General features: G+C 29.9%; 4 protein-coding genes and 1 long non-coding RNA gene across 5 annotated transcripts; 1 reads left to right on the top strand and 4 right to left on the bottom strand.

The window, feature by feature from the left end:
* Nucleotides 1-1,422: 1,422 nt before the first annotated feature.
* Nucleotides 1,423-17,597, top strand: LOC139087380 (uncharacterized). The gene is made up of 4 exons (XR_011544119.1): nt 1,423-1,698; nt 15,406-15,776; nt 15,843-16,080; nt 16,446-17,597. It is a non-coding gene; the product is annotated as an uncharacterized lncRNA (long non-coding RNA).
* On the bottom strand, nt 13,770-14,704 carry LOC139087379 (chromosome transmission fidelity protein 8 homolog). Its single transcript, XM_070636172.1, has 3 exons — nt 14,365-14,704; nt 14,249-14,280; nt 13,770-14,115 (listed from the first exon to the last, which is right to left on the bottom strand). Exons 1-3 carry the CDS (start codon nt 14,477-14,479, stop codon nt 13,807-13,809), a joined length of 456 nt encoding a protein of 151 aa, XP_070492273.1. The 5' UTR covers nt 14,480-14,704; the 3' UTR covers nt 13,770-13,806.
* LOC139087377 (ras-related protein Rac1) lies at nt 17,579-20,887 on the bottom strand. The gene is made up of 5 exons (XM_070636171.1): nt 20,738-20,887; nt 19,957-20,033; nt 19,539-19,671; nt 19,214-19,468; nt 17,579-19,145 (listed from the first exon to the last, which is right to left on the bottom strand). Exons 2-5 carry the CDS (start codon nt 19,989-19,991, stop codon nt 18,990-18,992), a joined length of 579 nt encoding a protein of 192 aa, XP_070492272.1. The 5' UTR covers nt 19,992-20,033; nt 20,738-20,887; the 3' UTR covers nt 17,579-18,989.
* Nucleotides 20,888-21,261: 374 nt separating this feature from the next.
* On the bottom strand, nt 21,262-22,531 carry nudC (nuclear distribution C, dynein complex regulator). Its single transcript, XM_070636170.1, has 4 exons — nt 22,379-22,531; nt 22,228-22,305; nt 21,801-22,163; nt 21,262-21,740 (listed from the first exon to the last, which is right to left on the bottom strand). Exons 1-4 carry the CDS (start codon nt 22,457-22,459, stop codon nt 21,294-21,296), a joined length of 969 nt encoding a protein of 322 aa, XP_070492271.1. The 5' UTR covers nt 22,460-22,531; the 3' UTR covers nt 21,262-21,293.
* A 27-nt stretch (nt 22,532-22,558) lies between these two features.
* Nucleotides 22,559-23,536, bottom strand: LOC139087240 (calcyclin-binding protein). Its single transcript, XM_070635993.1, has 3 exons — nt 23,453-23,536; nt 23,194-23,382; nt 22,559-23,122 (listed from the first exon to the last, which is right to left on the bottom strand). Exons 1-3 carry the CDS (start codon nt 23,462-23,464, stop codon nt 22,661-22,663), a joined length of 663 nt encoding a protein of 220 aa, XP_070492094.1. The 5' UTR covers nt 23,465-23,536; the 3' UTR covers nt 22,559-22,660.
* Between the last annotated feature and the right edge of the window lie 34 nt (nt 23,537-23,570).

The following is a 23,570-nucleotide window of genomic DNA, read 5'->3' as shown; positions in this document are numbered from 1 at the left end:
TAGTCACATATCGAGTTGTTTAAAGTTAAGTTTAGTCTGGTCGAGACTAGACAGTTGTATTCTTTAAATATAGTGTGCAACCATGTTGAAACTTATAAAACTTGATTCTGCTTGACATTAAAAATTGAAAAGATTTCGTATTTACCTGGAGGGATCTAAAATATTTGCGGCTATTTTTAGAAAATGTGTAATATATGCATGCAGACATGGGATATCAAAACTAAAATTTAATTGGAAAGCCTACTCATTGTAAATGGACTTTCGATGTTATGATTAAAAGTCATTAATTTTAAAGAGCATGAAAGTTTGTTGATGATATAGATGAAAAATTTCTACAAATAAAAAATTTGATAACTTTTTTTTTAAAAAATGCACTTTTCCTTATTTTATGGCTGTAAATTATAATTGAAAAATATTAACAATCACATTAACTGGATGTTAACAATAATTTGGAATAAATCAGTAACCTTTAAAATTCATTTAATCTATAAATTTATTGGCCATAAAACATTTAACACTTCCATTTGGTTTCTTCCCATTTATTTAAATTACACTTTTAAAACTGCATCATTAATCTTTGCAGTAATGCTCAAAAATGAAGCACAACAAAATTATGCAATGTTTCACCTATATTCACTCGATTCGAACTTTACTTGCATGAACTAGCATGAACTTCATTATCATAAATTGTTATGTATATTTGATAATATTAATGGAAATAACATCAGCTCAGCATGTGTGTAACTAATGACTATGTTGCTATAAAACACATGAACGTATAGGAAAGTTGTTCCACATTTCAAAAACGACACATTATTCTCAAATTTATTTCAAGTTCAGCTATATTAGCTTTAATGCAGTTTTCTAATGAAAAAGTTTCATAAGATATGGCAATGAGGTTCCATCATAATTAAAAGATCACTTCATTTCAATAAAATACATTTTTTTATTATCGTCATTTTGTGAGAATTACATTCAATAGCAATTTCCATCACATGGAACATGACACAGAAAAGGAAAAACCGAAATTGAGTTGCAATGCCAATTATCACGTACCTCTCTGCTTTATAAAGAAGATAATCTCATCAGCTCACCTATTGATGTCTATTAAATCATTACTGTTTACATTCAAAGTTGTGAGATATTTTTTAGTGCTCACGAGATATGCAGAAAAAAATCGTGAGCAGATACAGCATAGCAAAAACGTGAATGGAAATGTTGTGCTCAGATTCTCTCTCTCTTTTTGGAAGTTTCTTTTATTGCAGTTGAGCCACCGGCTTTTTTGTTAATGTTAAATTTCTGCAGAGACGTTTAGTTATTGACTACACAGCCTAAAGAGAAGGAGTGTGTTCTGCTGCACAAAATAAAATTTTAAAAACATTTCCTTCATAAAAAATTGTTGCTGTTTTGGCAAAAAAAAAAAAAATCATTTTAATTAAGTTGTAAAAAGTGGAAAAAAGCTATTAATTTTGGGTTAAGCCTTAAAAAAGATCAAGAAAGAAAATAAGAATTGAACCACAAAAAATAAATGTAACAAATAATTTGATCATAAATCGCATGTGAGAGCACAATAAAGCAAAGATAAGGATCAAAAGTTCAATTCATTGTGAAGAAAGCGAAAGAAAGAAAAGAAGGAAGGATTGCATAACTGAAGAAATATTGTACTTGATGTAATAAGTTATCGATACTTGTGAAAAGGTGCGTGGACGAAAAATTTAATCATTCCATTCTTTAAAAATTAATGATCGGGGATACAAGAGTGTTGAAAGTGAAAATTTTATTGGATGTATCCTGTTGAAATAAAAAGTTATCAAGATTTAAAGTTTATGTTCATTGCCATTAACTTTGACTGCAAATATCTGAAGACAAATTAATATTACCTCAATAATAAAATTTTTATTAAAGCTCGCACAACTTCATATGGCTTGATTTTATTGTTATGAGTCAACGGTCATTTGATATTTAAATTGTATTTACAAATTAGTAAATTTTCTTTCATAGTTTTAAACCCCTTCTTTGGAATATTTAGTCTGTTTTCAATCATCAAACAATCAACATCTTTTATATTGTTCACAAACTTACTTTCTTAAAGCTGTAATTGCAATCAAATTGATTACAGTTGATTAAAAGAATTAAAAGAATCGCCAGCATTGAAATCCTTCGACAGATCTTGCAAGAAAAAAATCTTCAAAACAAAAACATAAACAAAATTTAATTAAATCATATCAATAAATTTCTGAACATGCCTTATTGCCATAAATTACAAAAAACTTAAAATAATTCACCAAAAAAAATGAAAAATTAGTGGAAGGTAATAAATTTCTGGTTGCAAAATTTCTTTAACATAAAATACGTAACACGTAATAGTGAATTATTTATTTTCGTAAATAAATGTACGATTTTTATATTTCGTTCAAGCTTTGAATTTTGACGAGTGATCACTAATGAAAAAATGTCAAGTTTAAATATTTCACCATAATCGTTAGGCAGTTGATTGGAGATTTACTTTAATCTCGATTTATTTCGAGGTAGTGAATTATTAGTAAGATAGGTCAGGTACATTTTGATTATGTACCAGCATGAGATCAAATTAGTGTAATAAACGTATCATGAGAATTTGAGGGAATTACTCCAAAAAATATGATAGTAAAGCTTTTTGTAGCCACATATTAAATAATAAATTAAGTCCAAAAAATATAGAATTCATATGTAGCTGAAAAACAAGTTTTGTTTCGATTTCAACAAGACACACAAGAATGACAGTGCATGAGATTAAAGAAAAAGATTTTCATATTTTTTTCGTCGTGTAGCCTAAGACTTAGTGAAGAATGAAAGTGAAATTATTTATTTATTTTTATCTTACCTTCTGTAATATGCAATGAATGCATGCATAATTTTTTATGCTAAATGAGATCATTTTCATGTTCAACATGAAGAGAAAGGCAAGAACTGAAAATCATGCGTTTATGTGGAGCGTAAAGATAAGAATATATAGGTCTTGGCTGTCTTGATCAGTAATCTGAATTACTTTTTATTATTCGTGGAAAAGTACTTTTCATGTCAGTTCAAGTTTGACGTAATATCAGCAGGCATACATGTTTACAGATGCAACAGTTGAATTAGAAACTTTGCAGCTATTGTAATGCACGAGCAAGCAATCAAACCTTTATGAAAAATTTCTTTTAAATTTAAATTCCATATAATTATATGGAATTAAATTATGTGAATTCTTAACGACTCAGAAAATGTCAAATCGTTTTTTGCAGTCTTCTCATATACCCATTGAGCACAGCCACAACTCAAACAAATAAAATACATACCCAACACATATCTCAATTTCGTTATTTATTTTAATGTGAGAAAAGGTCTCTCCAAACAATTGAACTCAAACTGTCATAATGAACATACTATTTCTCAATGAACTGCTGTTATTGTTAGTTTGCCATCCACACTTCTTTTGCTATGCTTTTTTTGTGATAATATATAAAAATAAGTTAAAATAAAAATTTCTTCATTCTGCTTAAATTACTCGAAAATAAAAATGGTGCAATTAATTTTCAGCCAGCTATTGTCTTTCGAAATCTTTTATTTGAACCTACAAGTAAATTTTTAGTTTTATTATTTGGATTGAAATTCATCTTAAAGTGTGATGTTTTCGATTTAGGAAATGACATATTCCAATTTAGACGACTATATTTTAATTAATGTATCTTTTTTAAATCTATTACCTATGTTAAATTTTCAACATATAAATTCAAAATTAATTTATTTCTTTGTACTTAACGGTCTTTCTGAATTCAAAAATGTAACGACTTTAATAGTTTTGAATTTTCATATTTTTATACCCCGATCTTTTAAATTTTACTTACTTTTTCAACGATCATTTTTTGACGACACTCGAGTCGACAAATATTTTTAAAATTCGTCATCGAATTAAATAAATAGAGCTACATAATTTTTAGAATTGAAACTTTCCAGTTTCCCTTTATAGTTTATTTTGATAACTTTTCAGGAAAATTGTCTAAAGTCGTCATATACCTAAGCCTAACTCTTTCAAGAATTTCGCCCAACAAATTGACCACCTCCCTCTCCTTTAAGGAGACATTACATAGATTAATACTCTCGAACAGCATGACCTAGTGTGGCTAAAGTACGTTAGCATGATATCACAAATCAAAATAAAGCCTTTGCTATAATTTAGTCAAATTTCATCAAAGCTCTCTTGTCGAGCACAGCATGTTCAATTTTGGCCAAATTTTGGTACTAGTACACCGTTAAGTCGGTGTATCATCAGTAAGATGCGATTGCCTTGACGGCACCGTGAAGGTTGATTTAATATAGCGAAAAATTTAGTTCGCTCCAATTTCCCGCTCGGGACTTCAATCTGCTAAGGAAATCAATAATTATTTAACTTCAATTCATGATCATCAAATATTCTTACTTAATACATATGATTGTAAACAAAACTTTGATAGAACAAACCCAACAAGTTTGATCAAGGTATAATAAAAAAAAAAATATTGGAATCAGATGATATTTCTGACTTAAATGTGGCCGAGTCAATAAACGGACCGTCCACAAATTAAATACCAGCTTTTATGATGCATCTGTATGTTAGATATAATAAATCTTGTTAAAATTATAAGATCAAACTTGTTCAAATCCCCAGCAAACATTTTTATAGCTTTTGTATTCGTAATAGAATCTTTTTATGGTTTATTAACTTCCAAATATGTTTAACAGTTTCTGTCATGAAATACACAAGAATTGCAAAATACCAAAAAATATTAAATTAAGAGTTTTTTCATGTGAATCTATAGATACACATGATATGAATAATGAATGGATTTCATCACCTAAACGACGTGAGAGCTCGCTTAAGAATTTTTAATTGGTCGATTGACCTTTCCTGGTATTTTTATTTTATGAATTGTAGTTGGTGACTAAAATAATTCAATAACTATAGTAAGCCACAGAGTATTTGCGACTTACACGCGCATTAATGAGAATTTCATTCATTCATAATTGTCTTTCTTCCTCATTGTCTCATGAAAGGCATTAAGTATACTGAATAATTCAACTTTTAACTTGCTTACTTCATTTGCAAATAAAGTCATAAGAAAAAATAAATAAAAAAAACTTGCACAAGATTGTTTTTGTTTGCAGATCTTTTATGGTATGAAAAATCACTTGCTATACTGCCACACTGCCACAAAACAATCAAATCCTTCTTTCTTGAATGAAAGTTGCATAAGACTTGATTCATAGTTACAGCTTATGCATTTGCCATAATCTCTATGTCATAAATACATGAAGAATTGGATGAAATTGCATATCGTGTGTGCAATAATCAGCACCTTTTTATACCAAGGTCGAGTTCTCTTTTTGTTAATTAAAGTAGTCTTATATTTTTTTTTTTTTTTTTTTTTTTTTTAGTATTCAGTTTATTTGTATATAACCTGGTGGTTGTGTTACAAACTTAAAAATTATATTTATGTGGCTGCATGGTGACTTTTTTACAAAAATAAATTTTTTAATTATAAATAGATATTCAATTATTATTATTATTAGCATCACAATACATCTCATAGAAGAATTCTCTGATTCTAGATTTAAATAAATTTAGTGAAAAAATGTTCTTAATTGTCTGCGTTAATGAATTATATAATAGCGGCCCTCTAATGAAAAAATTTTGGCTTCCAAATTGAGTATGGGTACTTGGGATTAAGAAGTTACTTCTCATTCTTGTTCTGTGGCTGTGTCTCTGATCTGCTGTTTGCAAAATTACGTTATTTTTTAGAATATTAGCAGTGATCTTAAAAATCTGTATGCATATACTAATCTGGCATAGTGTGTTTACCGGAAGAATTTTGATGCTGTAAAGCTCCGATTTGCTACAGAACCACGACTTATTCAATAAAATTCTCAATGACTTTCTTTGGGCAACTTCAAGGGAGTTGATACTACTTTGGGCAGCTGCTGACCATACGGTATTCATATACATAATTCGCGATTGGACGTGTGCATAATATAGGGCTACAGCCGTTTTCTCAGATAGTAATTTTCTTACTCTTTTAATAGCATATGAAAAGGATATAATTTTGTCCTTTACTGTTTGAATGTGTTGTGTAAATGACAGTGATTCGTCGATCAATAGGCCTAAGACCTGTATGCTTTCTTCGCGTATAAGTGTTTTTCCATTAAACTGAATATTTAACGACCGTTCTGTGAATTTTTCAAACCTTTTTTTGTTATGGAATAACATGTACTTTGACTTATCGGCATTAGGGACTAGCTGGTTACTCAATAACCATTTATTTATGAGCTCTAGGTCATGTTCCATCATATACTTTAATTCAACTGGATTTTCTCCAACATTTATTAGTGAGATATCATCAGCGTACAATGCTAGTTTCCCATATGTCCCTATGTTAAAAATATCATTGATATATAGGTTAAAGAAGGGGTTTGATAAAATCCCACCCTGTGGTGTACCTGCATTAATGTCAATAAATGAACTCGTCACATCAGCAATTCTCACTGCCTGTTTTCGGTTTTCTAAATATGAGATTAATAGTTTTAGGAAAAAATTATCAAGTTGGAGTTGGCTTATTTTGTGAATCAATATTTCATGTCTGATGGAGTCGAATGCTTTCGACAGATCGATACATACTAAAGATACTGATTTCTTGTTGTCTATGCCTTCGTAAATGTCATTTAGTATATGAGTTATTGCGACTTCAGCGTTCGAGTTTTTCACAAAGCCAAATTGAAACGGATTTATAATATGATTTGAGTCTAAATGTTCTTGTAGTCTACGCTGTATGGTGTACTCAAATAGTTTCCCTATTATCGGACTTACACTAATGGGGCGGTAGTTGTTCTTATTTTTCCTATCGCCGTTTTTAAAAATTGGTGTAACTGTGCTTATTTTAAGAACATCAGGAAAGTAGCCAGCAAAAAGTGCTTGGTTTATTAATTTGGTTAAATTCCCTACTAGTGCTTTCCCATGAATTTTAATGAAATTATTGGATAACCCGTACACATCCGTCGCGTTTGATGATTTTAGATTGGTTATTATCATGATTAATTCATCTTCAGTTACTGATGGACACGTAAAACTATGATTAATTTGATATTGTAGATTGTTATTAGATGTGACTGAGATTCTGTTTGGCGAAATAACATTGGCTATGTTGATAAAAAAATTGTTAAAGTGCTCAGCTATAGCATTCGGATTACTGACTGAGATGCCATTTTCTTTTAATAATAGACAGGGCGGATCTTGAAATTGAGATTTATTATAGAGAACTGCGTTTATATTTTGCCAGGTTTTTCTTGGGTCGTTAAGAGTTTCCATAAACTTTCTATCGTAGTATGCTCTTTTCGATTTCCTTATCATTCGATTAACTATGTTACGATAATATTTGAATCTTGTGCATATATCAATACAATGCGGATATTTAGCTTTTAAGTTAACGAATTTATTCCTAATCTCAATGAACTTTCGTGTCTTTTGATCTACATAGGGTTTAATATTTGGCAAATGAACTTGATTACGGCTTGAATTTTCTTTTATAACATTTTGAACTTTTGTAATAAGCTCTTCAAATGATCTACAGTCTAAGTTTTCAAGTTTTTTTGAGTTCAGAATTTTCAGATTATTGATACGGTTATACTTGATTGGCTTTGATTTTTCGCATTCATTTGATGGCTGTTGTATGCTTAAAATAATATTTTTATGGTCCCCTATATTGTCAAATAGGAACATTTCATGAATGATAGGACTTTTATGAAAATGGATGTCTGTGAATACATGATCTATACACGAACTGGAGTTGTATCTATGATTAATACGCGTTGGAAATTCTTTGGAGGTGGAATTGACAAAGGAAAATCCGTTTGATTTGATTATGTCTCTATACGACTCAGTAATAGGAGTTGTATCAAAAAGATTTATGTTAAGGTCTCCGAAAAAATAAAGCTTGTTGTATGTGTTTAGCAGAGAATCAATCTTATTTAAGAATATTCTTCCATCTTGATCAATGCTATTATTCGGCTGCCTGTAGCACAACCCAAAGTGAATGTCTGTTTTTATGAGTGAGATGATAATGAAATTATTATTGTTAGTAGATTCTTCATACATGAGACTTGCTGTATCAAATTCGTTAAGAACAAAAATAGATGCCCCTCCACCTATTGATTTCGATCTGGTAGAGTGAATTGCATGATAATTTTGGAGGTTGAAGAATTGTGTTTCTGACGGTTTAATCCATGTTTCGACTACTAAAACCACTTGAATTTTATATTTTAAGCTAGATATAAAACATTGCAGATCACTAAGACTATTTCTAAGAGATTGTGAATTTAAGTAAAGACAATTTATGCTATTTTTATGTATAATACTATGAGGGATGCTATTGTGATGGCTAATTGTTAATTCTAATTCATAATTATTGTATTCGTTCATTCTAATTTAATTAATTCAATGACAGAGCAAGGAAAAGAAAAATTATCCATAGAGAGTGGACATCATGGTTACATTATCTGTATTTGTCTTTTTTTTTTTATGTATATAAATATGAACAACTACATTACATTTCCGATGATGAATGTACACTGAAAGATTTGGCGAATAGTAAGAACATGACTAAATATGATTTTTTTTTTTTTTTTTTGTCTTATTGATTGATGATTGCAATATGATCTCTAACTATTTTTCTTTTATTTTTTTATTAATTTTATTACGTTGTTGTTTGTCTACGATTGGAAACGAAGTTATGCAAATAAAGTACTTTAAACGTTCTCACATTTAATACAAGTAGGTTTTTTTGATTCAGTATCTGAGCGTTAGTTACGATAGTCACTTCAAGGCAGCTTTCTCGGTTAACAACTCTAACAAGATCATTGCCCTCTGTACTTATTACCATTATCTTCCACGATTTCGTCATTTGACCAGATGAAGGATAAAGTCGTACTTTACTCGCCACGAAATAAATAGACTCCGAAATCACGATTCCCGAGTTTTTGCACTCGTAATGCTTTCGCATTACATTGCTCATAATGTGCTTACATACATAAGCAGGAGTCAAATTTGGTAAACAAGTATAGTTTCGAGCCAACTTCCATGTTCCCATCTGATACCTGTTACATTAGGGCAATTTTTGACCGTTAATTTACACGATTTCGTCAGTGACCTAATGAAAAATTAACGGCGTGCTTGTTACCGCGATAATGTCTTTTATGTTATCGAATAGATTTTCAATCTCAAAACGAGCACTTTTTTCATGGATTCATACAGTTAGAGAGCATTGCATTTTTTAAGATAGATCATATTATGGAGACAAAAGAAAAGAAAACAAAAAAATTTACTGTGTAAAGAAATGAATATGTTCGTGTTTCCCGAAAAAAAGACAGAAAAACGTTTAACCGTCTTGTAACGTCTCTAAAAAATTTGAATTCAAATCTTTTTTAACTTTAGTACATGTTCTAACAGTTTATTTACATAGTATTTTCAAAAAAAAAAACAAAATATTTTTTTCAAAATATTCTTCTAATTTTCACGTCGGACAGGATAATTCATTTGCGACCGAATAAATATTCATCATGGTGGACTTTCAGCGGAATTTTCATAAACGGGACTGCATATGTAGTTATTATTATCATTGTTATTTTTTTTTCTTTCTTTTTTTTTTGTTTTAGTTACTAAGTTCATGTTTATTAAGGACACAGTTGGAACAGAAAAAGAAATTACTATAATATGAGGTGACTTACTGACTATTTTTGAGATATTTCAATTTTATATACGCTGAAGATTTCATCTAAGTGCTCTGTATCAGTGATCTGGATTGGCTTCAATTTTTTGATGCGGATTTTTACACTTCCATTTGATAGCCACACTCCTTCAATTATGGCATTCTTCTTCTTGGCAGCTCGTACTTTGTTGAAGATATCGCGATTGAGTTTGGTCATTGGAGTTCGAAATTCGATTGCGTTTGCTCTGTTGACATCCGATTCTTCTAATGAGAATATGTTTTCGTTGAGGATTGGCACAAATTTATCATTGGCATCTTTTTGCTTACTTTTTAGGAAATTCAGGAATTTCTTTTTATCGGACAGTGAGTTAAAGTACAGATTTGCGGACTTGGACTTGTATTTCTCGTTCCACGAAAGATTGTGGCTCATTAGTGTATCTTGGAGGATATTGCTGGACCATTTATTCAGTTGATCGAGAAATTTTTCCTCTTCCACTTTTGTTGCTATATTGACCATTGTCAGCTGGTTTTCCAGCATTTTTTGATTTAGTATGTTGATTTGTCTATCATGTGCAAGAAATTTGATTTTCATTTCAGCGTTCCCTTCCTCTAACTCAAGCACCTCCGCTCTTACCTCAACAAATTCTTCTTTCACTTTCTTAATATCCAACATCAGTGAATCGATTTTAGTCTCAAATTTCATTGACAACTCATCAATTTTTTGGCTCATCATCATCATTTGATCTTTCATCTCCTTCATGAAATCCTTGAGATCACTCTCGGTCAGTGACATATTCTGGCAATGTTTCTTGGGCTCGATATCCTCTTCTGGTGTTAATTGAAAGTGCTTTCTGGCACTTGATTTTGGCGTTTGGCTCGTTATCGAGTTTACTAGTGTTTTTTTGTCTTTGGGAGGAGATACAGGCATAACAATAGTAGAGTTTCTTCAGGGTTATTATTATTGTTATTATTATTCTCTTTTTCTTTTTTTTTGAATCGATGCACGACAATTTAGTTTTTCCAGTCAGTTGGTCACTATATTTACTCAATTCCAGTTGGAGAATATACAGACTGTACCCGACTGTACTAATTACTTTCTCAGATAATTTTTCTAATTTTATTTAGTTAGAATGACATAGATTTAATACAAAATAATTTTTTTAATGTCTGTCACTTATAAGCCGAATTTACTGTTTCTAATATTTTTATTTACGCATTAAAAACAGTAGCAAAATCGTGGTAAAAAATTCGGATATTTTTATCAGATTGAGGTCATAAACATTCAAGTGACTACTTACTTACGTTTTGTTGTGAATACATTTTCCTTGGTTAAGTTTAATTCTCTTATTACTTACATCTTTAATGAACTCATTTCTTGAGGATTATCTCGCAAAAATCAGATTAATTTTTTATTGTGAACTTGAGTCTTGGTCAAGATCCGTCAAGATTTAACAAAAGTTTCGAGAGATTCTACTCAAAAATGTCAAGATCTATAGCCTTAACAAACAATGATCCGCCAAATTTCTTTTTATTTACTCTTCAAACATTTGCCAATTCTATATACGGGAAAATCCGCTAAAAGCATGAACTGGAAAAATTTGCTTATTTTTTTTGAACTACTAAAAATTCGTTAAATTTTACATCAAAAACTAATTTGAGACGTTTTTAGGCGGAGTTCTCATTCAAAATATAATTTATACAAGATCAGCTCACACAATTCAACTATTAGACGCAATAAAATAATGCTCGAATCATTAATTAAGTGAAATTAATTTTGTAAACAATCCAAATTTTCATAAATTTGATTTGTAATAATCGGTTGTGCAGGATCGATTAACGCTACTTTTTTATTAATTTTGTCTTATTAAGTAAGTTAACTTACTTACAGATGACAATTATTGATAAAACTTAAATTCAGAAACGTAAATTAATGCAACTTATACCGTCTAGGTAACTAATTAAGTTAATTTTTAATTTTTTAGAAAATAATTTTTTCGATGCAGGATCGATTAACGCAAGAAAAATCAAAATTTCTCTTTATTAAGTGATTTATAGCATCAGAAAAGCACCAAAAGTTGTCAATTTGTTGTTGATACACTTGATTTAATACCTTAATGTTACTCTAAGTGCTGATTTAAAGAAAAATTTATAAAAAACCAAATGTTGGCACTTTTTGAACTTGGCGGATTTTCCCATACTCAATTCATAAAGAAATCCAGCATGTTAAAAATATTTCATAATTTATGCTAATATTTTGATAGCTAAAACCAGTTACAAATTCGCAGAATCGACAAACTTCCTTGTCGTCATCTGAATAAGGTCGTCATTTTGCTTATCATTGAACTTTTATCGCAATTTATTTATATTAGAGAAGAAGCATTTAAATACGTTAGATAGAGGAATTAGCACGTCTGATTCAATTTCAAAATCATCTTGTTATTCATTCCCTATTTAACACGATATAAATAGTGAGGCAAGCAGTAGATAAATATTAACAATATTGTTATTTATTTAAACTTATCATGCATGACATTGGTGCTGAATAAGATAAAACAGCTTCTAAACAAGGTGTGGATACTTAAGATTAGTCTTTGATAATTCTAACAAATCCTTATTAGCCTGATTGTCAATTGATAGACTAACCTAATGTTAGACGTCATCCTAGCAACTCAGATTGAAATTATATTGAATTAGTTCACAAGTTATGTCCTTAAATTTGCGATATTTCTCCTTTATATTACATTTTTTTAAACAATCAACATTGTCCATATTGAGGATCCAGCCACTCAGATTGACCAAATCAAATTTTTGAGTGTCTACATTATTTAATTTTGCACTTTTAAATTTATTTAAAAGATTCAGACAGATGATTTCCATTTTTACGATGCCTACACATTTGTGATTATGATAGATTAATTATTGTATAATGGTCTCATTCCACTTCATCTACAAATAAGCTTAGATAAAATCGTAGCGATTTTTAGTGCATGATATGAATAAATACGAGATGAATCGGAAGATCGAGAAAGTGTTATGCAATGACCGGTAAATTTTACCTACTTTCTGTGCTGTTTGATTTCTTTCGTTCCATCATCGCGTCGTGTTTTGTTTATAAATTGTTTGGAATGTTAAACAGTGTCGAAACGTGAGGGAATTCCTGTTACCTTCAAATATTCAAATCTTCCCATATTAATATGTATATGACTATGTCTCACGGTGCAGTTATTGGCTGAGATTATGCAATTCACAATAGTTCACCTACATTTTACCTGCATGAATGTTTGAACTTCATTTTCATAATTTTTTTCCTAATGTACTGCCATTAAGCATTTTTCATTTATCCACACACAGCACGCATGAAATCGTAATAAATTGTATGGACAAGATTTATGAATTTAGTGCATTTCGCAAAAATGGCAAATTAAATTTATTAAAACAGAAATAAGGTTAATTGATTTAAGAAATGCTTTAATGCTGAATAGAAAATAAAGCAAAAACTTCATTGAGAAAAATTTCATCACAAATTTCTAATACTATGCTTATACGTGGATCAGCATGAACTTTATTGCTTTCAACAGCATGCAGCATGATTTTATTAACTGGCCATCAAGACTTTTTAAAATTCAATGCGAACATTATTGATCATTAGCCAAAAGTATTGAAGATCCATCACTTAGATTTTTATGAGAAGAATTTAAATTTCTTGAGCAACAGACATATGATGTCTATTGCAAATTTAAATTTCATTTAATTATAAGTTTATAGAAACGGAAAATAAATTGAATTTGCTGTCTGTTGTCCCACATTAGTAATCTTTATGATCGTACTTTATAAATACGAGTTTGCATTTAACAACGACATTTGAGATATTTTATTTCAATTTTATACTTTTGATTTTTGAATGAGATCTGTCTCTTATGGTTGAATTGTCCATAACTTTGTCAACGATGTAAAATTAAAATTTGATTACTAAACTTCCCATATTGCTGAAATTTTCCATCATGCTTAAGCAAGTTCATTTAAAGGAAACATAAATTTATTAGAAAATAAGTTAATTGGTTTTGGGTACATTTGAAATAATAGGACGAGGACGTTGATTGAATAAAAGCTTTTTCTTAATTAGTGCTAAAACTTTATATTCAACTTGTGGCTTTGATCTATTTTCGACATTGACTGTTGTATCGAGTATTGAAAGGGATACGTTTGGTTGGCTGTCATTTATAATCGTTTCATCAAACCTTATTTCTTCTTCCTCTTCCTCCTCATTATTTAATTGTTTTGGAATCTTTTGTATCACAGCCAACGGCTTTTCAAGTTTGATTTCTTTTCCAAAGAGAATATGATGACCAATAATTAATACCTAATTAAAGAGTAAGAAGAGTAATAAGGTTAAAGTTAATTACCGTACATTAAAAATACTAAATGATCTTTCAACACAAAGTATAATTTACTAAAAAGATCAATGCAATTTTTAAACATGTAGAAATACTTACTGGATGTCCATATTTATTATATATCAGATCTCCTATATTGAATAAAAAGTCATTCAATGTTTGTTTCACAAAAGCTTTACAGCAATTAGAAATTCATTAATTAAATATTTTCATACCGACAAAATTTCCTCCAGCATTCACTGATTCATTTCTACTCTCTAAATCTCCTTGCACTTCGAGCATCATATATTCATTAAGTGATTTTGGACTTTTAATTATTACTGCCGGCATTTTATTGACTATTTCCTTAATTAAATTCACAAAAAAATATTATTTTTCTTTACACAATGTTCTGTTTTTATTTTCTAATAAAAAATGTCTACTTCTTCATTTCCCGCGCTTTTTAGTTCTACAAGTTCTACGACGAATAAATTCAAAAATATTCTCTAACGTTTTTAAGTTAGTCATAAAAATGTAAATTAATAAAACTTTTTTTTTGCCATCTAGAAACATCCATGTGAATTATTTTTGATCTTCAAAATTATCATAATGCATAAAAAAGTGATTAATCTTCTTCTTTGAATGTCATCTTCGATAGATTCGTTAGTATTTATTGCTATCATTAAGCCAGCTAATGCCTCAAAATAACATCATTACTTTTATAAATAAATCCTCGATGGTCATGACATGTCAAATTTCTTTATTGGAAGAAAGGTCGAAGAAGTTGCAGTTGAATGTCATGAGCTTATTGGAAAAATCAATCATATCTAAATATTTATATTTTTATAAATAAATACAAGTTGATGTTAAGACGAAACTTATGCAATACCTTAATATTCAAATATTAAGCATGTTTTTTGAATAATAAGTGTCCGGGTTGTGTACATTTTGACTGGATGTATTATAATGTGATATTAGTAAGCAATTTTTGCAAATCAAGATATAATGGCTGGATATATTATTGAGAATTTCCATAAAACATACAAAAATTATGATTACTGATGATCCATTGACCCAAATCAACTACAACGTTGTAGGCAATAATTTTTTGTTACCAAAGGTCAGTTATGGCTTGTGGAATTTTTTTCTTCGACTCTGTATCTTTTATATCTGGTTAATCATAGTTACAAAGTTAAAATGCATAAAAATATACACTTGTTGAGTATACATGCTCATGCCATCACTTGTTTTATTTTTAAATTTTTTTTTTTCATTAGAAATGCATCAAGCAATCGCAGAAATAAACAGCAGCAACAAAAATTTATATTCATTACATATTCCACGTGCGTCATTAAATTCTTCTTCCTCGTCCGGTGCATCAAGTATAAGCCGTTCAAGAGAATTCTCACCAAATTTATTAAACCAGAAAAGGCATGGGAAACATACAGATGATATTTGCAAAGTAGAAATCGAAAGCGAGTGGGATGAACAAAGTAACGCGAATACATTTAATGAAGAAGATGGTAAAAAGCCATCGACACATCAAAAAGGAAGTCAAAAGTATTTTGTACATAAAGTAAGAAAAGCTAATCTAACAGCCACTCAAAGCTCTTCATCATCATCATCAGCGAGTAATCAAAGCAATCATGTAAGACTCATCAATATTGATTAAGTAGATTTGCATGACATGAAAAAAACTCACTTTCCATTTTAGAGCGTAAATTCACTGCTGCTTAGTGTCAAAAATTTGGAAAACTTTAATAGCCGAAATGCTGACAATGTTAACAGTAATAAAATTTACAACACAAGTGATAATCTCTACAGGAAGCAAATGCTAGAAAATATCAAAAACATTCTGGCGATCGATAATTCGGAATCAAAAAATCATAGAAAGAAAAAGGAACCTGATCAAATATCGACTTCGAGTACTGCGACAAATACTAATTTTACGGGTAAGTATGAATAAATTTCACTAAAGTGGATTATAGGTATAGATGGGACACATATCAGGAAAAGATAGGTTTGCTTATTGAATCATGCATAGCTCGAAGTTGACTCGACACTATATAAAATTCGAGTTGACTTTGAACTCTGGGATCACGTGACCATAGCCAAAGTTAGTGAATCATTCTCAAATAACGTTTAACGATTTCCAGCCCCAAATATCATAAAATTTGCTGAAGACAGGTGTGGCTAGAGTCGTCTAATTTGAAACCACTGACGAATGCCTAGCATCTAAGGATATAATCCACTTTAGTAAATTCCTCATATTTTTCGTAGACATTTTTTTAATAGCTTACATTGTTCCGTTCCTTAGTGATAACATTTACTGGATTTGATAAAACAGAAAATAAAAAGTCTCGAGCAATATGCCGTCGGCGACATCAAGTCACGATACTTATCATATGCATGACATTTCTCCTATTCATTGGAATTTCGAGTGCTGTTTGTATGCTAGAAATGCGTTATCAAAAAATGCCTAGATGATGCTCCTTGTGTATTATGTATTAAGTGTCGATGGATATAAGTTAACATGGAGAGTACATCTGTTGATACAATGACCTGCTTATATTAATTTCTTGTGATTTCTTCTTTACCATTAGCTTGTAGTGACAAATTTATCTATTATTGAATAGAGAGAAAAGTGAAAATACTGAAATAAAAATAACTTTTAGTCGATAAGATAATAAAATACTCAAAATGTGGATTATTTTTTCTTACATTTAGTTAAAATTTCAGTTAATATTTTTCATCATTTTTTTTTTGTGATAATATTTTTTGTTGACAAAAATTAAAGTAATTAAAAAACTTTTCACTATCATTCATAATTTTTTATAGATTTAGCTAGATTTTTTCTTAATCGGAACCATTTTTTGTTCAATGATCTAGCATTCTAAATTGTAATTTCATCTTTTTATCAAAATAATTTTCTTCCAATATCTTTCTTTTTTTTAAGCATAAAGCAGCAACTAACTACAAAATTATGGTCATTTTTTTGATAATTTGCTTTGTGAGCATCCGAAAAAGTTTGAAGCGTTCCGATTAAAAATAATCGAAGCATTCTTTGTCTTATCAATTTCTTGTTTTCTGTTACATAAATACTTTATTTCTAAAGAAGTGGGAACTTTCCATTTAATTAATCTCTGTCCAAAATGAATACTATGTATATATACTCAAGAATTAAGCATATGTATATGCTGCCATTAGCTTAGCAAATTTGATGATTAGTACCGAGCTTTCGGATACATTTGACTATATTTATTAATCCGATAGCTTAATTAGATTAACTGATAAGGACAACTGCATTTTGGATTGTTATTTGGAAAGTCAGAAAGTTCCCAATCCTAATGAACAAAGTCCATTTTTAAATACATACATTGATTATAATCATGAAATGAAAAATGAAATGTTTTTATAAAATAAAAATAAGGAAGAAGCTCACAAGGAAATAAACAGTTTTCGACAATGATTTAATCTTGTTTCATTCATTCACAATTAGGTAAATGTTTGTGTCAAATATATTTTCAGTAGTTCATAGTAGTATCTACATTTTTTTTTATTAATAAACATAATTTTTAATTATAATCAATATTAAAACGGAAAAGTATAAGAGGTCGTTCACTTATGACGTCTAGCTGTCTACTCATTAGAAAGATTATTTCTTCTATGAAGATGCCTAGTAGGTTTGGGATCGTCATCTGTGAACTACCTCTTTGGATTATTATTATTACTCATCTCTATTTCCATTTTTTTCTTTGCATCATTTTAATAAAAATGATAAAATTAATCCCTAACAGACAATGACCATACTCACTTATTTTTTGAGTACATAGCTTGTAAATCACAAAAGCATTTACAGAGTTGCCAACTTTAATTTGAATTCACGCGGATATTTTAGTAAATATCTCAAAAAAGTAAGAGGAACTGACTTCAATGCTTAAGTTCCTAGTGCTCTAAAGAGATATTAAAATGTCAATGCCTCTACAAACTCCAGATAACAACTCTGAATGTTTTTAATGATTAAATAGAGACTCGGTCGTAGCATAATCACTGTCTATAAGGAACCGTTCATAATGTATTCCTTTGTTATACATAATAATAAATGAAAGCAGCAGTAAGAAATGCACGTGTGAAAAAAATTAAAAAGGAAATGAAGATTAAACATTACTTTTTTTTTTGTTAAGAAAACATAAACATTTTGCTTCATATAAACTTTTTAACAGCTTAAGTTAATTACTGATTTTTTATATAATTTTTTTTTCTTGTAGATAGTTGTCACCAAATAAGCGAAGAGAAGTGAAAAATTAAAGAAATTATTCATTATATTCTATATCATCATGCTTCACCAGTTAATCAAATTATGTTCTAAGAATTCATTTTTCGTTTTTTCATTGTTTCTGTTTCCATTAATTTGTATGTGTTACACATGTATTTTAGTAGAAAAAGGTTTTACATCATTTTGTGTATATGTAAATCATTTAATTGATGCATTTGACGACTTCCAAAATTTGTCGACAGAGGAAGGATGTTTTTTTTTCAATTGTTCATCATATACAAAAGAACGAATCTTACATTATGCAAAAATGATATTACAAATATCTTTCTTTTTTTTATTAGTTTGTGTTGTAAATTGGCGACACTTTATGTTACTGGTTAATGGTTTAACTTTATGTCCACTTTGTTTCAACATTGAATGAAAAGATTTTTTTGATTCTTTCTCATTTTTCTTTCTCTCATTTTTGTACGACTTTTCGACATATTTTTTTAACGAAAAAACTGTATTTAATAAAATTTTGGTAAAACATAGAGGCAGACAGAAGAAATATTGATGGTAGTGGCTTTAAGTAGAAAAATCATTAGCTTAAAGCAACGTGCATCGGCGTTTTTCCTTTGGCTTAATTACTGGGCACAACACAGCGCGAATGGCTTCATCGAAAACAGTTTTCAAGCCCTTTTGAGTCAATGCTGAACATTCTAGATATTTCACTGAGCCAATTTCTTTGGCCATAGCCAGACCCTATAAAACAAAAAGAGATAAAAAGTAATGAGCAAAAAGTTTCAGAATGCTAATAAAAAAAACTCTACCTGTGGATATGTAATTGGCTGTAATTTCTTGTCACGCAATTTATCAATTGTGTTCTTATCATCTCGTAAATCTAATTTTGTTCCAACCAAAATAATTGGAGTTGATGGACAATGATGACGGACTTCTGGATACCATTTAGCTCTAACGTTCTCAAATGAAGCTGGATTTACCAATGAAAAACATATTAAGAAGACATCAGTTTGTGGATAAGACAGAGGACGTAGTCGATCGTAATCTTCTTGACCAGCAGTATCCTGAAATGTCATGAAAAATTGTCATTAGTGATGTCATATTTACGACAAGCACGGAATTGTATATTCTTACCCAAAGTCCTAAATTTATTGGCTTTCCATCAACCATTACATTTGCTGAATAATTATCGAAGACTGTCGGAATATATTCCCCTGGAAATGCATTTGTTGTGTAACTGATAAGAAGACATGTCTTACCGACAGCACTAAAGACAATAGAAATGATGAAAAGCATTAGCAACATTTTCAGTTTAATATGATTTTGATCAATTTAATTTAAATTAAATCAATTCTTATGATTTAGTGCATATGGGTCATCGCCGCATTCATTAATGCTGATTCATCGAGAAACACACAATTTATGTTCATTCAAACTGTTCGTCAGTCACTCATGTTTTATGTGTGAGAAAAAACTTGACCCTTTCACGTTTGTTGTATTATATATGCGTAAGATTGCACATCAATAAATAAATAAAAAGATTCTAACTCACCCGTCACCAACAACTACACATTTGATGGCCTGCATAATTGTTATGCGATTGTATCAAATATTTAAAACTTAATTATCCTATCAAAAAAAAAATGCATGGAAAAAAGAGGAAAACGAGAGAGAGAGGAAGAAGAAAACAATATTAAATTGAGAATAATTTCATACAGATATAAATTTTATGTAAGTTTAGAAGTGATCACAAGCTGAGTATAGACTATAGACAGCCAAAAATCACTAACTCCAATATTAACGATGAATGAATTTTTATATATACACATTTTTTTCTCGCGGCTCATAATGTGGGAGATGTTTTAAATTGGATATACAGAAAAAATCTGCCTGTATTAATTCTGAAGGTCAATACTCAAGGTATCAATCGAGAAAATTTTTCACTTGTCAATTTTCCATAAAGATAAATGCTCAATCACTTGTAATTCACTAATTTAATCTACGTTAATAAAATGCAGAAATCGTATATGCTATGCAATGCAATATTTTGCTGATGAATCACTTGCTGAGTCTCTTTTTTCTTGTGGTAATAAACTTTGGAACTTGTTCAATTTTCGCCCACATTTTCGCACACTTGTTGTATATAATTATCATAAACATCACTCGATTCTACCTAACTAATAGATTATTATCAAATAGATTATTTAATCGTCTGATTTTTGGGCGTTTTGTTGTTAATTTTTTTTTCTTTCTTATATGGTCTTTTGATTTGAAACTTTTGCATCGGAATTTTCGTAATAATTCAACACGTTTTAACCAAATTTGCAACTTACAAGGCTACTTAAAGATTATATGTAGTTAATTAGAGTTAATTTAGTACTTTTTAAACACAAATTCTATGAATTTTAATAATTTTTTCCTAATAATTTACTCTGACAAAACAAAATTTTACAAAACTTCAGGGGCTGCAAACTCAGCGAGAAAAATTGTTGCACAAATAAACCCGAAGATTATTTTTTAATGAACCACTGATTATTGCTTTGTGGCAATCCAGTCACAGTTATTGTATATCATCAAAATACACTTTTAATATCTTCAAAGTCATGACTTCCAGCTATAAATTGAAGATAATCTGAAATTTACAATTGTATTTTAAGTTGGCATCCCTTGATGACATTTTCTACAAAGCATTAGCTGACTAGTGCTGAATATCATGTAGAATTCAAATTTTCGAATTCCTCAACTAGAATATATTTTTATTAATTTTACAATTTTTATTGATTTGGTTATTTTTTTGTTGATATATCTAAGCAAATAAAAGAATTGAGTACCGAAAATCAGTTTGACAAATGGTGCATAAAATTAGATGAAAATTGAGGCTTGTATTCTTTAATTAAATTTGCATTTTGAGAAATCCATTTCAGGATGTTGTGTCATGAACTTTGATAAGATGTCTTGCTTCTTTTGATCTTCGCTTGTTGGAAGTCCCATTTCTTTTTGACGTTGATCGTACATCATTTTTTCGACCAATGATCTAGTTTCCCCGTCTAAATCTGACAGTTTTGATGGCTCAGGATTAATTTTGCGGGTTGAAATCGGTTCATCTGATTTAATAATTCTATCCCACCAACTCATTTTATTAATTTTCTCAAAAGTAACCACAATCGTGTTCTTATCAATCGTCCAAAGTGAGTCATCTGTCTTAATTTCAGCATTAAGCTCACCATCGATAACAGGTGTTTGATTTTTCAGTCCGACCTTGATGGTTTTCTTTGTTAATACTACGCATACGTCTCTTGACTTTAAATTTGCAAAGTTCTTAAATGGAACTCGAAGCTAAAATAAATGAAACATTAAAATAAAAGCATAAAAAAAATTATAAGCAGCATTAATTACTTCAACTTCCTGTAACGTTTGTGTCCAACGGTAGTTCTCTAAGTCGCATCCATTTCCTTCATTTGGCTTCAATTTTTTCTTTTCTTCCTCGTCCAACTCCTCATCAGCCTCTTCGGCTAATGGTTTTGAAACTTCTTTGATCTCTTCCTTCTTACTTTTGCCATCAATTTCTTTCTGTAGCTTATCAGCTTCTTCGTCGGTTAATTCCGTTATTGTTGCTGATTTACTTTGAGCTTCTTCCTCCTCTTTTTTCTTCCTTATTGCTTCTTGACGCCTCTTTTCAGCTTCCGCTTTTTCGAGGCGTTTTTGTTTTGCTGCCTCAATTGCTTGGGCTCCTTCCTTTTTGAATGTATTAATCAATACCTAGAAAAATCCAGAAGTTTTAACCTTTCATTGAGAACGTCTTTAAATTATATTAATTACTTACTTTTTCCCATTCGCCATCATCTCCTCCTGTAAAAAAGTCAGTTTTTCGTGCCAAAAATCCAGCAATGGTTTGAAGAAGCTATAAATTATTAAATTTTTAATAATCATGATTCGCATAAAAAAATAAATTTTATTGATTAATTAAATCTTACATCTAAAACACCAGAAGGATGTTGTTCTGCTAGCGAAAACAGTAAGCCATCAAACCGTTCTTCACGCTCTTTCTTATCCATTATAAATTAATTTTTAATTAGACTGTTATTATTGCAAATTTTAATGCTTGTTTCGATTGTTTACTTCGTTTTTTGTTGTTAAGGAAAACAAATAAAAAATTCAAGTTTTACAAATACGTTATTTTTATTCAGTTTCTTTAATGGAAGTATGGATGTAATTAATACAATATATCAATTTATAGAGAGTGTGTTTCTTAAATTTTACATTGGGAAATCTCTTTGCTTGTTTTGCCCTTCTGTCCAGGCTTTAGCAATTGTTCGTTTCATTTCTGGATCACCAGTCTCATACATTTTTTTCATCATATTCATCAACTGATTTCCTGGATCTCCGGAACCGTCGTCATCATTCTTATCAAACATTTTTGTTTTGCTTTCCTTTAATCGCTTCTCTGTTGTAGTTAAACATCCCCAATTTTCACCTTCTTTGGTCTTTTTCAAGTATAAATAAACCATATCAGGCTTAATTTTCTTGTAGCTCTTTTCGACATTTATTTTTCTAAGCAGGGAAGTGACAATGAAGCGGTGATTTTTATTCGGTGTTTGAATTATTAAGGAAAATGAATCCTCGCTTAAAATCAGTTGAACATCTTCATCTTTTAACTGTGAAGCATCAAATGGAATAAAAAGCTTCACAAACTTGTCTGACTCATCAAATGCGTGTTCCTGAAAAGCATAACATAAGTTGCAAAATATGTTGTAATCCTGTTTTTAAGCATTAAAATGTATAAAATTACCTTAATATCTACAGTAATCTTAGTCGGCGCTTTTGGCGCTTCATCTTTAGCCAATTGCTTCAACTGGATTTCCTTTAATTCGCTGTCAATATTATTAATTTCCTTTTGTAACAAATTTTTAACGCGATCCTTTGTTGCAGTATCTTTTAAGGCGATTAATTCTTGCTTAATTGCATTTAATTCACTTGTCTTAAATGTTCAAAATGTTAATTAAAATACTTGTTCAAATTCTAGTCAATTACTTTCTCTAAAAACTTACCTTTTCAGCCATATTTTTCAACTTTATTAATTACAGACTGTATGTTTATAAAATTTGCCGATTTTTCTCGAAGACAGGGCTTCAAGCAGATCATATTTTTGAAAAATTAAAAATCGTT

This window comes from Chironomus tepperi, unplaced genomic scaffold, assembly GCF_022539635.2.
Source record: "Chironomus tepperi strain 1889 unplaced genomic scaffold, CSIRO-AGI_Ctep_v1 contig_100, whole genome shotgun sequence".
Classification (NCBI taxonomy): domain Eukaryota; kingdom Metazoa; phylum Arthropoda; class Insecta; order Diptera; family Chironomidae; genus Chironomus; species Chironomus tepperi.
The sequence above is the reverse complement of the archived record's forward strand: the minus strand, read 5'-3'. Positions and strand labels throughout refer to the sequence as shown.

Excerpts from the sequence above, each read along its gene's own strand:
- LOC139087379 (XM_070636172.1), bottom strand. The coding sequence starts at position 14,479 with ATGCCGGCAGTAATAATTAAAAGTCCAAAATCACTTAATGAATATATG. Across the intron at positions 14,281-14,364 it reads TGCTGGAGGAAATTTTGTCG|GAGATCTGATATATAATAAA; the intron begins GTATGAAAATAT and ends TATTCAATATAG. Across the intron at positions 14,116-14,248 it reads ATAATAAATATGGACATCCA|GTATTAATTATTGGTCATCA; the intron begins GTAAGTATTTCT and ends CTCTTTAATTAG.
- LOC139087377 (XM_070636171.1), bottom strand. The coding sequence starts at position 19,991 with ATGCAGGCCATCAAATGTGTAGTTGTTGGTGACGG. Across the intron at positions 19,469-19,538 it reads CAATAAATTTAGGACTTTGG|GATACTGCTGGTCAAGAAGA; the intron begins GTAAGAATATAC and ends ATGACATTTCAG. Across the intron at positions 19,146-19,213 it reads AGCCAATTACATATCCACAG|GGTCTGGCTATGGCCAAAGA; the intron begins GTAGAGTTTTTT and ends TTTGTTTTATAG.
- nudC (XM_070636170.1), bottom strand. The coding sequence starts at position 22,459 with ATGGATAAGAAAGAGCGTGAAGAACGGTTTGATGGCTTACTGTTTTCG. Across the intron at positions 22,306-22,378 it reads ATCCTTCTGGTGTTTTAGAT|CTTCTTCAAACCATTGCTGG; the intron begins GTAAGATTTAAT and ends AATAATTTATAG. Across the intron at positions 22,164-22,227 it reads ATGATGGCGAATGGGAAAAA|GTATTGATTAATACATTCAA; the intron begins GTAAGTAATTAA and ends GGATTTTTCTAG.
- LOC139087240 (XM_070635993.1), bottom strand. Across the intron at positions 23,123-23,193 it reads AGATTACTGTAGATATTAAG|GAACACGCATTTGATGAGTC; the intron begins GTAATTTTATAC and ends TATGCTTTTCAG.